The following is a 17372-nucleotide window of genomic DNA, read 5'->3' on the forward strand; positions in this document are numbered from 1 at the left end:
GGTGAGAACATTGTCCAGAATTGCCAGTATTTTCCATAGGGTCCTTTGTTCTACTGCAGCCTCCAGTGTATCCAGTTTGACTCCTATAACAGCCTGCCATTCTAATCAGTCTATAGAGCCTGTTGGCATCACCCGTGTTGATGCCATTGCCCCAGCACATCATTGCATAGAAGATTGTATTGGTGACAACAGACTGGTAAAACATGTGAAGGATAGGTCTGCTCCAAAGGACCTCGGCCTCCACAGGAAATAGAGGTGACTCTGGCCCTTATTATACACAGCTTCTGTGTTGGTGCTCCACTCAAGCCTGTCGTCCAGGTGCAGTCCCCCAGTTATTCGTAGGTCCTCACCATCATTACCTAACAGAGCACTGCAAGCTTAGTCTTAAAGTCCATCACCATCTCCTTTGTCAAATGGTGCAAGGTGAATCATCCGCAGCTAAACATCAGTAAGGCAAAGTCCTTCATCACGGCCCTGTATTCTTCCTCCCGTCCTCCCTTTATACACCCAACTATTGCTGAGTCATCAGAGAATTTCTGCAGACAACGTGGCTCGGTGTTATATCTAAAGTCCATGGTATACAGTGTAAATGGGAAGGGGAATAAGTCTCTTGTGGGACCCCACTGCTGCTTATAGCCATATCTGACAGACAGCTCTGAAGCCGCACAAACGGTGGTCTGCCAGTCAAGTAGTCCATTATCTGGGATACAGTGGAAGTGCCAACCTGTATTGAACGGAGCCTTTCCCCTAGCAATGAGGACACTTGAGAAATCAAAAAACATGATCCTCACAGTGCTTATCCAAGTGGGGGTAGGCTGTGTTCAGCAGGTAGATGACAGCATCATCGACTCCAATGTGCTCCTGGTAGGCAAACTGTAGATGATTGAGGGCTGATCTGGCCAGGACCAGCCTCTAGTGTCTTCATGATGTGTGAGGTCAGGGCCACTGGAGGATAGTCATTCAGGACTTTTGGTTAGTCCTTTTTGGGTACTGGGGCCACACATGATGTTTTCCATACAGTGGGGACCATTTCCAGACTGAGACTCAGATTGAAAATGTGCTGGATAAAACCTACAGATGAATCGCACACAAATAACAAACTAAAATGCATCAATATTAAATATTGTAAGGTACGGAACAGATTAAGCAGTAACACTTCGAATACAATGTGGCTGGGAGTTCTAAGGCCTAATAGTCTGGGGGAAGAAACTCTTTCTGATCCTGGCCACTCTTATTTCTGTGCATCATAGTCTCCTGTCTGATGGTAGAAAGTCAAAGAGGATGCTGGTTGGATGGGTGGGATCCTTAATAATACTAAGGGCCCTGCGTATGCAGCGCTCCTGAAAAAATGTCCCAGATGGTAGTGAAACCCCTGTGATCCGCTCAGCTGTTCTCACAGTTCTTTGTAGGGACTGTGCTCGACTGCTCCCATAGCAGATGGAGACACAACTTGCCAGGGTGCTCTCAGTGGTGCTCCTGTAAATGCAGTTAAGATGGGGGGGGTGGGGGGGAGCCTTGCTTGCCTCAACCTTCTTAGGAAGTGGAGATGCTGCTGTGCCTTCCTTTTCAGGGAGGTGATATTAAGTGCCCAGGTGAGGTCATCCGTGATGTGAACTTGCAGGAACTTGGTGCACTTAACACTCTGCGGAGGAGCTGTGTATTCACAAAGGCATAAGCCTTTGTCCATATTTATCTCTCATCTCCCAGTTACTGTCTTGGCCCCTCTACTGTCACTGAAGTGAAGATGAAGAGCTCATGTCTGAGTTTGTTAATGAGATTGAAATAATAGCTTTAACTGTTTCTACAATTTGCTTTACTATTTACCAAGCAAAGTCTGCAACAAGTTAATTACTATCTGTCTAATCCTGAGCAGGTTGTGCAACCTTTTCGACCAGCACAAAACCAATGGGTGCTTCCTGTGTCATATCTCTTCAATGATTTTATTTTAATGTTCTCTCCTTTTGAATTTATTTTGGCTGTGAGATACATCTCAATATCCTTAAAACTCAATTCCACTCAAAGCCTCCACTGCTGTTCACTCACATCCTATCTCTGTCCTCCATACTTGCTGACAGTGCTTCTCTTTAGGTACTTTCAAAATTATAGGACATACGAAGAGTGATTGATAAGTTCGTGAGTCTATTTTAGAAAACATAGCACATTTATTTTTCAACATAGTCCCCTCCTACATGTACGCACTTAGTCCGGTGGTTGTGGAGCATACGGATCCCTTCTTTGTAGAAGTGGCCCACAGCAGGGGTGATTGATGAGTTCGTGGCCTATGATAGAAGGAGATGAGTTATTACTTCAAACTTTCTGCATTATCACTCGAAGAGATGAACTGCACGTGCATGTAACGAGAGCGTCTTGGACCTCCAGCTGGTCCACAGCAGGGGTGATTGATAAGTTTGTGGCCTAAGGTAGAAGGAGATATACAGCTGTCGTTACATGCATGTGCAGTTCAATTCTGAGTGAAAATGCAGAAAGTTTGAAGTTAATAACTCATCTCCTTCCACTTTAGGCCACAAACTTATCAATCACCCCTGCAGTGGACCACTTCTGGAGGTCCAAGACATCAACTTCTACAAAGAAGAGATCTGTATGCTCCACGACCGCTGGACTAAGTGTGTAAGTGTAGGAAAAATAAATGTGCTAGGTTTTCTAAAATGGACTCCTTCTACCTTAGGCCACAAGCTTATCAATCACCCCTCATACACAATTTTTTGTAAACATTAACTTGTACCATTTTCAGAGAAAAGCATTTTTCTGAATAAAATGATGATGAGCTTTTAAGAGTAAACTCACCCACCAAACTGGAGGTAATTTAATGATTTGTGTTGAAATAATTTGTTAAAGTATCTCTTCAATATGAATTTCACAGCAAATGTTACACTCATTCAATTGGGACTGCAGTGGGAAGTAAAGCTTCAGAGATGAATTACCTTGCCCCAAGTGCTGTACTGATTGCACTTTCAATTTAACCAGAAGAGAAGCTCCCAGTTCCCAGCATTTTAATTATGTGTAGGAACTGTTAAAAATCCGGATGGCTTGCACAGCTAAAGTTTCAAACCATCATGGGATATCAAAGCTATTTAAGCTTGGGTATCGAAGTTAGCTACTAAATCATTATGTGCTAACAGTCTGGAACTGAACAAGATAGTAATTTTTCAGTGTAAACTACATGATGACATGACACCGATAGTCTTTTCTGATTTCCTTGAAAATCTCTGAGTTTTTATAAAGAAAATCAAGGACTTGCTTTGCCATTGCAATAATTTGATTGCTCAAGCTGGTTTTCAACATCTCCTTGCTGGCTAGAATTGAGGTAATGGCATCATCAGTTAAACAAGTGCCTGATGAACTTGTAGAGTTGAAAACGTGAGCATAACTTCAGATGTATTTCAGATGACCAGGTGCTTGCTACTATAGTGAAAATCTTATAGAATAAAATCACCCACAGAACCCTGAAGTAAAATCAAATATTCTGCACCGGTAGCGTCTTGAGGAGAGACAAATCAAATATTTTTCAACAGTTCAAAAATGCTAACTGCCTTTCTCTCTCCACTGAAGCTGCCTAATCAACATATTAAAGAATCACACAGCACTGAAACAGTTCCTTTAACCCAACCAGCCCATGCTTTCCAAGTTGCGCATTCAAACTCGTCCCATTTGGCTCATAACTCTCTAAACCTATTCTATCCATGTGCTGCTTCAAGTACCCTTTAAATGTTGTCAACCACTGGCTCAACCACTTTCTCTGCAGCTCATTCCAAGTATAGACCACCCTCTGAGTGAAAAATGTTGCTCCTCATGTTTCTGTTAAATCTCTCCCCTTCAGAGGGGCTCTCCGTTGGTCAGGGTCGACCACTGATGATGTGTCCCATCTGTCTATGTGATACAACAAGCCAGGGCAGTTCAATATGGAGTGCAAGCTCTTGCCCATACAGCAGGCTCTCCTTCTCCACACAGCTAATGAATCCAAAAGAATGGCAGATTCTGATACAGTTTGGCACCAGCAGCATTGCAGGAGCTGCCAGTCAGCGTTGAATTCAACACAGGACTGCTTTAGGGATCCTAGTTCTGGATTTTTCCTCAGGGTTTCCTCCTGAAGCCTTCCCCATGAGTGGGTATAGGCACAAGGCAGTAGAGGTTTGAGTTTAGAGTTTTTCTCATCCTACATAAGCTGCCAGCCATGGCCAATGAGCCCATCTGCCTGAACCTCCCACTTCACCTTAGACCTATAACTTCTAGTTTTTGATTTCCCCCACCCTGGGAAATAGATTATATGCATTCACCTATGCTCCAATGAATAGAAGTTCTAGCCTGCTCAATCTGTAGAGTCCTGGCAACATCCTTGTTAATCTTTTCTGAACTCTTTCCTGCTTAATGACATCCTTCCTGTAGCATGGTGACCAAAACTAAACTCAATATTCCAAATGCAGCCTTACCAGCATTTTTATGAAATTTCAATGTAACATCCAAATTCTATACTCAATGCCCTGACTGATGGAGGCTAGCATGCCAGAAGCTTTCTTCACCACCTTCTCTACCAGTGAGTGCACTTTCAGGAAACCATCTATTTTTACTCCCAGATTTCACTGTTCTGCAACAGTCCCCAGGCCCTACCATTCACTGTGAAAGCCCCATCCTGATTTGTCTTCTCAGAATGTAACACCACACACTTATGTGAATTAAACTCAGTTATCCAGCTTTACTGTGCCACTACTTATTTTCGTGTCATCTGCAAACCTACTAACTATCCTTTGTACATTCTCACCCAAATCATTGATATAAAATAACAAATAATAGGGCTAGCACCTACCCCTAATGCTTACCATTAGTTTTTGAGACTCCAATCCAAGAATCAGCCTCAACCCATGCTTCCTTCCATCAAGCCAGCTCTCCCTGGATTCTGTGTGATCAAACTTTCCATATCAGCTTACCATGCAGAATCTTGCTCTGATCAGCCTTCATGGTTACTTATTCAAAAAAATTCTCAAGTAAAATCATTGAGACATGATCTCCCATGCACAAAGTCTTGCTAACAATCCCTAATCAACCCGTTTTTCCATGTGCACACGTCTTGTTCCTCAGAGTCCCCTCCAGTAATTTATCACAGATATTCAACTTAATGGTCTATAGTTCCCAGATTTTCATGTGCAGACATTATAAAGACATAACATCAGCCACTGTCCTGTTCTTTAGTACCTTGCCTCTTGGCTAATGATGTATATATCATTATATATACTCCCAGAGTCTGGCCCTGTAGCTCAGAAGGGTAGGGCAAGGAAGAGGAGGGCAGTTGTGATAGGGGACTCGATAGTAAGGGGGTCAGATAGGCGATTCTGTGGACGCAGTCCAGAGACTCGGATGGTAGTTTGCCTCCCTGGTGCCAGGGTCCGGGATATTTCTGATCGTGTCCAAGATATCCTGAAGTGGGAGGGTGAAGAGCCAGAGGTCCTGGTACATATAGGTACCAATGACATAGGTAGGAAAAGGGATGAGGTCCTGAAAGAAGAATATAGGGAGCTAGGAAGGGAGTTGAGAAAAAGGACCGCAAAGGTAGTAATCTCGGGATTACTGCCTGTGCCACGCGACAGTGAGAGTAGGAATGCGATGAGGTGGAGGATAAATGCGTGGCTGAGGGATTGGAGCAGGGGGCAGGGATTCAAGTTTTTGGATCATTGGGACCTCTTTGGGCGCAGGTGTGACCTGTACAAAAAGGACGGGTTACACTTAACGCCTCGGGGGACCAATATCCTGGCAGGGAGATTAGCGGGGGCTACTGAGGAGACTTTAAACTAGAATGGTTGGGGGGTGGGAATCAAATTAAAGCGGCTAGGTGTGAGGAGGTTAGTTCACAACAGAGGGATGGGAACCAGTGCAGAGAGACAGAGGGGTGTAAAGTGAGCGTAGAAGCAAAAAGTACAAAGGGGAAAAGTAAAAGTGGCAGGCCGACAAATCCAGGGCAAGCATTAAAAAGGGCTAAGAGAGTTGTAAAAGAGTGCCTGAAGGCTTTATGTGTCAATGCAAGGAGCATTCGTAATAAGGTGGATGAATTGAAAGTGCAGATTGTTATTAATGATTATGATATAGTTGGGATCACAGAGACATGGCTCCAGGGTGACCAGGGATGGGAGCTCAACGTTCAGGGATATTCAATATTCAGGAGGGATAGACACGAAGGAAGGGGAGGTGGGGTGGCGTTGCTGGTTAAAAAAGAGATTAACGCAATAGAAAGGAAGGACATAAGCCGGGAAGATGTGGAATCGATATGGGTAGAGCTGCGTAACACTAAGGGGCAGAAGACGCTGGTGGGAGTTGTGTACAGGCCACCTAACAGTAGTAGTGAGGTCGGAGATGGTATTAAACAGGAAATTAGAAATGTGTGCAATAAAGGAACAGCAGTTATAATGGGTGACTTCAATCTACATGTAGACTGGGTGAACCAAATTGGTAAAGGTGCTGAGGAAGAGGATTTCTTGGAATGTATGCGGGATGGTTTTTTGAACCAACATGTCGAGGAACCGACTAGAGAGCAGGCTATTCTGGACTGGGTTTTGAGCAATGAGGAAGGGTTAATTAGCGATCTTGTCGTGAGAGGCCCCTTGGGTAAGAGTGACCATAATATGGTGGAATTCTTCATTAACATGGAGAGTGACGTAGTTAATTCAGAAACAAAGGTTCTGAACTTAAAGAGGGGTAACTTTGAAGGTATGAGACATGAATTAGCTAAGATAGACTGGCAAATGACACTTCAAGGATTGACGGTGGATATGCAATGGCAGGCATTTAAAGGTTGCATGGATGAACTACAACAATTGTTCATCCCAGTTTGGCAAAAGAATAAATCAAGGAAGGTAGTGCACCCGTGGCTGACAAGAGAAATTAGGGATAGTATCAATTCCAAAGAAGTAGCATACAAATTAGCCAGAGAAAGTGGCTCACCTGAGGACTGGGAGAAATTCAGAGTTCAGCAGAGGAGGACAAAGGGCTTAATTAGGAAGGGGAAAAAAGATTATGAGAGAAAACTGGCAGAGAACATAAAAACGGACTGTAAAAGCTTTTATAGATATGTAAAAAGGAAAAGACTGATAAAGACAAATGTAGGTCCCCTGCAAACAGAAACAGGTGAATTGATTATGGGGAGCAAGGACATGGCAGACCAATTGAATAATTACTTTGGTTCTGTCTTCACTAAGGAGGACATAAATAATCTTCCAGAAATAGTAAGGGACAGAGGGTCCAGTGAGATGGAGGAACTGAGCGAAATACATGTTAGTAGGGAAGTGGTGTTAGGTAAATTGAAGGGATTGAAGGCAGATAAATCCCCAGGGCCAGATGGTCTGCATCCCAGAGTGCTTAAGGAAGTGGCCCAAGAAATAGTGGATGCATTAGTGATAATTTTTCAAAACTCATTAGATTCTGGACTAGTTCCTGAGGATTGGAGGGTGGCTAATGTAACCCCACTTTTTAAAAAAGGAGGGAGAGAGAAACCGGGGAATTATAGGCCGGTTAGCCTAACGTCGGTGGTGGGGAAACTGCTGGAGTCAGTTATCAGGGATGTGATAACAGCACATTTGGAAAGCGGTGAAATGATCGGACAAAGTCAGCATGGATTTGTGAAAGGAAAATCATGTCTGACGAATCTCATAGAATTTTTTGAGGATGTAACTAGTAGAGTGGATAGGGGAGAACCAGTGGATGTGGTATATTTGGATTTTCAAAAGGCTTTTGACAAGGTCCCACATAGGAGATTAGTGTGCAAACTTAAAGCACACGGTATTGGGGGTAAGGTATTGGTGTGGGTGGAGAATTGGTTAGCAGACAGGAAGCAAAGAGTGGGAATAAACGGGACCTTTTCAGAATGGCAGGCGGTGACTAGTGGGGTACCGCAAGGCTCAGTGCTAGGACCCCAGTTGTTTACAATATATATTAATGACTTGGATGAGGGAATTAAATGCAGCATCTCCAAGTTTGCGGATGACACGAAGCTGGGTGGCAGTGTTAGCAGTGAGGAGGATGCTAAGAGGATGCAGGGTGACTTGGATAGGTTGGGTGAGTGGGCAAACTCATGGCAGATGCAATTTAATGTGGATAAATGTGAAGTTATCCACTTTGGTGGCAAAAATAGGAAAACAGATTATTATCTGAATGGTGGCCGATTAGGAAAAGGGGAGGTGCAACGAGACCTGGGTGTCATTATACACCAGTCATTGAAAGTGGGCATGCAGGTACAGCAGGCGGTGAAAAAGGCGAACGGTATGCTGGCATTTATAGCGAGAGGATTCGAGTACAGGAGCAGGGAGGTACTACTGCAGTTGTACAAGGCCTTGGTGAGACCACACCTGGAGTATTGTGTGCAGTTTTGGTCCCCTAATCTGAGGAAAGACATCTTTGCCATAGAGGGAGTACAAAGAAGGTTCACCAGATTGATTCCTGGGATGGCAGGTCTTTCATATGAAGAAAGACTGGATGAACTGGGCTTGTACTCGTTGGAATTTAGAAGATTGAGGGGGGATCTGATTGAAACGTATAAGATCCTAAAGGGATTGGACAGGCTAGATGCAGGAAGATTGTTCCCGATGTTGGGGAGGTCTAGAACGAGGGGTCACAGTTTGAGGATAGAGGGGAAGCCTTTTAGGACCGAGGTTAGGAAAAACTTCTTCACACAGAGAGTGGTGAATCTGTGGAATTCTCTGCCACAGCAAACTGTTGAGGCCAGTTCATTAGCTATGTTTAAAAGGAAGTTAGATATGGCCCTTGTGGCTACAGGGGTCAGGGGGTATGGAGGGAAGGCTGGGTTCTGAGTTGGATGATCAGCCATGATCATAATAAATGGCGGTGCAGGCTCGAAGGGCCGAATGGCCTACTCCTGCACCTATTTTCTATGTTTCTATGTTTCTATGTTTCTATATCACAACCAGGGCTTCTGCAGTTTGTTCTCGATTTATATTTCCTGCATTTTCTGTTTATTTCAGATCTGCAGCATTCATGGTATTTATTTTAAGGAATATTGAAATGTCAATTACACGTTAATGCAATGGAATAAACACTTGTGCAGAGTTCTAACAATTCACTGCTAGGCTGTCTCTACAGGATTCCTGATGAATCTCATACTACACGAGATGCTTCTTACTTACTATTGAAAGATCTTGTTGCTTCTTGTTCATTCCTCTTTGTAACCTTTCTGTTGATCCTGCATTCAAATATTTTCTATTACTACTTTTTTGCTGTATGAAGTCGAATTGGTTTCTTGGTGTTTATTAATTTGATTGTTATCTGCACTGTCTCAATCTTTGCTGTCCTAAGACTGAATTTCACTTCTATTATTATTGTTTCACCAGCATCTGCTGGTAGGCATTGTTAATATATAGAGCCAATATACAAATATTATTGAACCTTGGTCATATTCTACTATCTCTTGGTTAATTCTTTACCAGTTTACATTCTTAAGCCACCAGACTCTGGCCTGACTACTCTTCTAACTAATGGCCCCCTGACCTATATTTAATCTAAACTTCCCCTTTCTCCCTACGCCTGGAACTGACTCCAGACTTAGTCTATGCATGATGTTGACTCCAAGTTAATCCTATGACACATAAAATGAATTTCCATCTATCACAGCTTCAGCTTTGAATGTTTAATGTTACCTACTTTTTATTTGTGGTTGACAAATAATAATTTATTGTCTTAATGGTAATTAAACTGGGGAGAAAATCTTCTTTGGCTGTTGAAGGAAGGCATTTCATATGCAACAGGTTCATGGGGCACAATTTCTCTGGTGCATCCAAGATGGCTTCTTGAAACGTGTTTAGTCCAACTGGAGGAGGGATAAATTGGACCTTATTTTGGGAAATAGGCCCGGTGTGGTGACTGGCCCTTCATTTTGGGAATAGAACTACTAAATCGGAGAGAGCGGATTAGAACATTATTAGACAGGAGCTAGAATGTGCTAATTGGGAGCCACTGTTATGGGACAAGACTACATCTGGGTTGATAATTGTTTAAGGGTCAGCTAATTAGAGTTCAGGACCACAATGTTTCAATTAGGTGGAAAATTAAGGACGGTAAGCTAAGAGAATCTTGGAAGACGAGAGAGATTGTGAATTCAGTCAGGAAAAGGATGTGGGCCCATGAGTAGGCTGCCATGAAAATAGCTGCTGCCTGTTCCAAAATATGTTCAATGTCCTTCAACTGATGTTGCTTCCTAAACCTGTGGTGCATAGGAAATGTCCTGGAGTTCTTATATAGCATCACTTCTGGATTCCGTGGGTTTGAGGTACCTGTTATTAGATTAACTTATTTGGCAGCAATAAATTGTTAAAAAAAAAACACGCAACAGTAACACCAACTACTTCCCTTGATGTTGCTCATATCAGCTAACCAATCACTTCCTTGCCCTTTTATGAGCAAATGCCTCTTTTTTGAAAACACTTCTGTTTTTCTCTCGCTTTTCCTGTAACTCAGTCTTTATTCCCTGTTGGATCTCTCCCTCTCTGGCACTAGCTTTGTCTTAAATTGCAAGAACAGCACTAAGTTGCTATAACAGCACTCACCATATTTTAGAATGTAGCTCGCAGCAGAAGTGGCCCCCGCTGTGAGGAAAGATATTCTGCTATCCATTTAGGTGGCAACAATAGAGAAACAGATAAATTTTTAAATATGGTGATAGATTTGTACATGACTCCCTGAAAGTTAACATGCAGGTATAATCAAGATGTTAGGAAGGTGCATAACATGTTGGAATTTATTGCAGGTGGATTTGAGGATAAGAGTTACTGCAGTTTTATAAAGCTTTGTTGGCATCCTGTTGACCACAAGATTTTTCCTGCAATACTCTGATTTCTTTCCACATACCAAAGATTTTCTGGTATGTTAATTGACTACAATAAATTAGCTCCTACTCTAGGCATGAGTCAAAAGAATCAAAATAATTAATAGAAATGTGAAAAGAGAATAAATTACAGGACCAAGTAACTCCTTCTGCTCCTCTTGCATATTTTCATAAAATGAACGACCAAAGAAGCTTAGGGAGCGATTGATTAAAGATTTTAAAAATAATTAAGAGGGCAGATGAGGATAAATTTTCCATTGGTTGAAGTGTGTTGGGTTCAAATTGCAACACATCCTAAAAATTAGAGCAAGCTCATAAAGAGAGAGGTTGGGATGTATTTTTATGAAAGTGGTAGATATTTGAAACTCTACCACATTCAGCAGTTTATTCTTCGCCAATTTTTAACTTTAAAACCTGAGAATGCACAAAGTGATATGGTACAAAGCTGGATCTGTGATGTTGGGAGGTCTGCATTCTGCAGCTGTCCCGCAAGGCTGAGTCCTGCATGGGATCTTTCCACTTCTCTAGTGCTATTAGATTCTTAATGCAACATCAGGAATATGATTGTAATATCTTCGAACTAAACAGAAATTTAAAGTTGCCTTTCTTTACTCTATCACAAATTCCATTCTCTTCCCAGTAACTCTCATTCCTCTCAGTGGCCAGTATCTCAGGCTATGACATTATTTTCGAATTGCCTTTCCAACCTTACTTGTACAATTGCCATTTAAGTCCATTTCTACTTCTCCTTCTCTGGGCCCTTTTTTAATCTGCCTGAGATTCTCGTACTTGCCAAATTCTGCATTGAACGTTTTTATGTAGCTAGCCAACTTGTATCCTGCAGCCTTTTAACTTCAGCACGTTCAAAACCTTGCTGACTTGTATCTAATCCAACATCAAGCTTAACTTGCTGATTACATCTATGCTTGCTAAACTGTGTTGGCAGTCATTTGCCTATTTTCTTAAATTTAATATTTAACATGTATTTAAGTTCTTCCAAGGGCTCTCCATTTCTGAAACCACATTTTAAAAATTCCTCCTTAAACTTTAAAATCATTAAAAATGTGCTTTAACGTAACCTTTATGTCATCTTCACAATTTAAAGCAGTAGCTTAATCCTGCTATCAAGATTCTAGATTTTAGATAGTTTTGCTTTGAGGGTCCATTTCAAATTAGAATGACATTGCATAACGTTAGAGCATTTCAGGCTGTTCCACTTGGCAATATGGAGACTGGTAATCAGTTCCATATAGAATGGCTTAGAAGGCTATTCTCTGTGTTGTAGCCTACTGTTTCATTCCATTTCTATTTATTAATACTCAAAGAGAATAGTTTCATTTATTGCATATTTAAGTAATTATATTCAATGCTTTAATAGTTGGAGTTTCTGTAAATACAAATCTCATTCATAGGGGTGAGCCAAATTTGGAGTATTGTGTGCAGTTCTGGTCACCTAACTAAGGAAGGATATCAGTAAGATTGAAAGAGTGCAGAGAAGATTTACTAGGATGTTGCTAGGCCTTCAGGAGTTGAGTTACAGGGAAAGATTGAACAGGTTAGGACTTTATTCCTTGGAGCGTAGAAGAATAAGGGGGGATTTGATAGAGGTTTACAAAATTATGAGGGGTATGGACAGAGTAAATGCGAGTAGGCTCTTTCCACTTAGATTAGGAGAGATAAATACAAGAGGACATGGCTTTAGGATGAAAGGGGAAAGGTTTAGGGGGAACTTCTTCACTCAGAGAGTGGTGGGAGTGTGGAACGAGCTGCCATCTGACGTGGTAAATGCGAGCTCACTCTTAAGTTTTAAGAATAAATTGTATAGATACGTGGATGGGAGAGGTCTGGAGGGTTATGGACTGGGTGCAGGTCAATGGGACTAGTGGAATAAAGTTTCGGCACAGACTAGAAGGGCCGAATGGCCTGTTTTCTGTGCTGTAGTGTTCTGTGGTACAGCTGGCAATAGTGAACTTGTATTGATTCAATAAATGCTACCAAGTGATTTTAAATATTCAATTTTCTCTCAAAGGTTTGTGTGTTAGATCTGCGGAAATAGCGCTGCTAGCTGGAAGCCATGGACCGACAATGAATGTGTACATAGCCAAAATGACTGTCCCTGCCCCATGCACTGCTACAGTCTCACTTGAACCATGGCCAGTCCACTACAGGCAAAACGAGTCAGAATGCAAAACCCAGGACAACTGAGCCCTGATGTGAAGAGTACCCTGACTGCTTAATGCTGGAAGTTCCATCCACAAAGAAAAGTCAACCTTTCTTGAAGACGTAAAACAACTTGAAACAGACTTGAGACCATATGTGTACCAAAATGGGGAGATAATCAAAGGACAAAAAAAAGTCGTCTTTTTTTTTGGCCAGAGTCTATGTAGAATGAGTTATCTTGTCAGCAGTTCAGCAGATCTGTGTGCAGACATATCAGCTTCTTTAAATCAGCAGCAAATACTTTGTTCCCTTGTTTTTAAACATTGTTCTTTCACTTTAGTTTACAGTTGCATGATGTAAGAGTGACTGTATCTTGTTTATTTTTTTCCTACTGACACTTAACACACAATTAGAAAAAAACTTTTTTATGGATACTATAAGAAGAATGACAGTGTATTTAGTATGTTTTTGGTACATTTTGTGGCTCACCAACTAATGTGAGGAAATGTAAAACTGCTCCAAAATTCAGTCTAAAATTAGTTTCATTGTACATCAATCATAGATAACAAGCAGTGGTTTACAGGTGGTGTGGCTAAATGTAGTAATTTCCCAATGGGGACGTTTTTCTGCCGATTTATGAGAATTAAACAAATGGGCACAAAGAAAGAATCAATGCAGGGATGCATCCCATTGCTTTAAGACCATAGTTTGCATATGGTTGGATTGTGCACTATTGATAGAGCAGCTTAAAGAATTTTGGAAGATAACTTTTCTGGATAGAGAATTATTGCTGTTGTTCTACTTATTATTTGGTAGAATGACAGGCACAAATTTCACAGCAAGTTTCCAGTATTAAGACTGATATCATAAGCAATGTTTTTAAAATTTATCCAGTGCAATGAGGTAAAAGCCCCTCTGTCATAGGGCAGAAATCAGGCAGGCATAATTTTTTATGTTAATGCTACAGTAAGGGTTGACTTTGCTTTAATTTTCTTTCCTTGGTGCTCATGTATTACACATGGGTTTATCTCAGATCAGCCCTCTAAAGTACTTGCACTTGCTGGGTTATTCAGTAAAGTACAGGTAATATAGTTGCAATAGCTTCTTTTTAGAATAAAAGTATATTATACTATAAAGTAAAGCATATCTGAGCTTTTAAACCTCAGGGGACCCTTCTTCAGATGATGAAGTGGTTAAATAAATATTTCTGCTACAAAACGCTCAATTACTTTTTCACGTGAAGAAAAGACGTTTGAGGTTTCAAATTCTTGGATTTAATGCATTGTAAGATGTTAGTTTAACAAAAGTATTCTTCTATTTCCCATATCCCATGCAGTAACAGAACAATGAATAATGATTACTGTTGCAAAGGCTTTATACCACCTCTTCAAACTTGGTCTGTTTTCCTGCTCATTGAAAGTGCAAGGCTAGTTTTTTTTTGAAAGAAGAAACATGACTAAGAATTTCTACAGAAATGTTCAGATTTTGTTGTCTTTGAAGAAGTCTGTTGATACAAGTAATCATAGATAACTTGGAATAATCACATAGCTGCTGAAAATGCAGAAATTTTACGTTATCTGCATTTCTAAAATGGCCACTGAATTCGGTAGGCTTAAACAAATGGTAATAAATGAATAGGCAGCTTTACACATATATAATAGATAAGCCCATTGACTTTATTATTTTCCTGGCCTTTTTCTTTTAGGTTGCTTCATATTAAGGTGATGAATGAGACTGGTTTTATCTTTCTCTCAAGCATATTATAGATTCATCGTGAAGTTCAAGTTAAAGAAAAAATGTATTTCCCTCCCTCCCACCAGTCAACATAATGCATGGGGCATTTATTACTGATAATTGAAAGAATGTTCATTTGAATGAATGAGCCCTAGCTTATTTTAATTAAGCTGTTAAAAGTTTTCATTTCAATGTTTTAAAGTGCATTCATTCATCAGTGGCATATTTGTTGTGGGGTGCAAGTGGTAAACAGGCCAGAAGCATATAAAAAATGGATAAAAAGGTATAGCTTTCTGGTTACAGTTTTATAACGACTGAAGGCAGGGTTGTAAGAATAGTTCTGGATTTTTAAAAATCTAACTGCATACTTTTAAATTGGAAAATTACAAGAGGTTGGCAGTTACTTCAACCAGACTTGGTCAGGTTTAATCATTAAAATCTGGGGCAGCAGTCATCAAAAGATGGGGATTTATCTGAACTAGTTTTTGTATTGGCTGTTGAATGGATGACAATACTTTTATTTTTGACACACATTTGTTATTATTTGTTGTGGTATATGGACTTCAATGATCTAAGTAAGGTTCCTATTCATAGCTGGGACTTTGAGGAAACTCAAAGCACCAAAATAATGACCATACAGTGCTGTTTGAACTACCTAAAACTAGTAACTATTACACATAAGATGCTTACTATTGGAAATTATCATACATATAATATGGATTAAAAATTACCCCCCTTTGTCAAACCATTATATACTGTTATAACTGTTGCTCATTTGTACCTTTTGCAAGTGCTGTTTTAGGAGGGGCTGCAAATGAGACTAGATAGTTGAAGCAAGTGAGGTGTTTTGGTTGGTGAAGACAGCATTTGATGCATTCAGTGCGTAAGAGTGGTTAACTTAGGTCATGATTTCAGGGGATAGAGCTGCAACTCTAGCACTGGATTGACATGTCTGCATCATTTCTACAGTTCTCACAAATTCAGAATTTAAAAAATTGTGAACCTGTAAACCAGGCCATGGAAGTTTTTTTTCTACTCTTTGAACTCTTTATTGTTCTGTTTTTATTTGTACCTGTTAAAAGGACTGATATTTTGATGTACCATACTGTCCTGGACCATGTAAATATCACCTGATGATGTATTTAGGTTCCGCATTACATTAATGATTTTCCCTCCTACCTCCCCACTCTCCACCTCTCCAGACCGTCCTTCCACACCTCAAGTATCACCGCCAAGGCACATTTTCTGTTTCAGCTTCCCTTTGCATCGTATCAATCTGACTACCATAATTTGCATCAGATCAAAATTAGGTCCAGAATAAAATATATTTTGATATTACATTATTGTTGTTGTTTTGGACTTTGTATATCAGGCTTCACAGCATAATTAAAGTAAACTCTTGTATGTTAAAAGTTAATAACAGTAATTTAATTGTTAACTGTATTTCTAGCCCATTAAGGAATATTATAGAAGAAAATGTCAGTTTGATTTGAGGCTCTGTGTGCTAACGTATTAGTATCAAGATCCCTGAAATGTCGACCAGCCTGCTCAGCACCTTTATGCTATCAACCAAATACTTAAAACCAATAGAAAAACATGTTGTGTAAGCATGGTTTAAAGTGATTCTTTATACCCTCATAAACAATTTTGAAACATTCTATATAATTCAAGGCAACTCACATTGTGTGAAGTGGAAATTGAGGAAATCTATTTTGGAGAAAAAAAAATTAAAAAACATGGTTCAGTCAATTCTTGATGTTTTTTTTGTGAACTCGTCACTGAGCAACTGGAAAAATCAGAATAAAGTGGCATAGTGACTTCAGCAATTATATGCTAATATTTCGGCTACCAGGTAAGGAACTATTAACAATTAGGAATATTAGTTACTTTTGTAATATACTTCATTATAGGCCCATTTGTAGTGTTTTTTTAAAAAAGGTATGTGAACCGTGCACGAAATCAGGTTAATGTATCTTCTGATGTTGTAGTGACTATTCCCTCAAGAAACCCAACCCATTATGTGATTGGATCAGACGTTACAGGCATGACCCAGCTTCTCATATTTTGGTGTCTTTCACACGTGAGATGATGTTATCCATGTCTTCTTACTGACCAACATTGCAACAAAAAATGTGCATTGAAATGCATTTATAACTGTAGAAAAGAGGATATGCTGGAAGGTAACCATGGTATTAAAATGAATTGTTCAGCCCCTGTTGCTACAAAGATAATGTTGCAGGTATTAAAATTTTTCCCCAGTCATTAGTTTAAACTACTATAACATTTTTTTTTAAGTGCAGTGTTTCTGTACATAGCAGAATAATTAATTGTGACTATTAATTGATGCATATTGGTAGTACCAAGGTTTTGACCATCTGGTAAAAATCAAATCTTCAGTCGGTAAGGAAATGTGAATTAAAGCATCCCAACATCAGTGTGTAACTATCTCCATCTGTCTACCTATGGTTTATTTGTTCTGCAATTTTCATGATCATTGCGAGTTTTTAAAACTTAATTGCAGCTACCTACAGCAGATAAAATGTGAGCTCTGCAATGATGAGCCTTGCTGTAGCCTATGACCACTTGTGGTATGTGATCATATTTGAGGGAATGAAGTGCTATCGGCCAGCTACACTGTCTA

General features: G+C 40.3%; 2 protein-coding genes across 4 annotated transcripts in view; one reads left to right on the top strand and one right to left on the bottom strand.

Moving 5' to 3' along the window:
- tbl1xr1a (TBL1X/Y related 1a) overlaps nucleotides 1-16496 on the top strand; it is a 177432-nt gene extending 160936 nt beyond the window's left edge. For all 3 annotated transcript variants that reach the window (XM_063045776.1, XM_063045775.1, XM_063045773.1), the window contains one exon: nucleotides 12867-16496. In XM_063045776.1, coding sequence (XP_062901846.1) covers nucleotides 12867-12893 — 27 coding nt within the window. In that variant the 3' untranslated portion in view covers nucleotides 12894-16496. The remainder of the gene's footprint in view (nucleotides 1-12866) is intronic.
- The window catches only part of si:ch211-51h4.2 (uncharacterized), a 435103-nt gene continuing 419199 nt past the window's right edge, over nucleotides 1469-17372 (bottom strand). Inside the window, exon 18 of the mRNA XM_063045772.1 lies at nucleotides 1469-2279. Coding sequence (XP_062901842.1) covers nucleotides 2186-2279 — 94 coding nt within the window. The 3' untranslated portion in view covers nucleotides 1469-2185. The remainder of the gene's footprint in view (nucleotides 2280-17372) is intronic.

This window comes from Mobula hypostoma, chromosome 4 (assembly GCF_963921235.1).
Source record: "Mobula hypostoma chromosome 4, sMobHyp1.1, whole genome shotgun sequence".
Lineage (NCBI taxonomy): Eukaryota > Metazoa > Chordata > Chondrichthyes > Myliobatiformes > Myliobatidae > Mobula > Mobula hypostoma.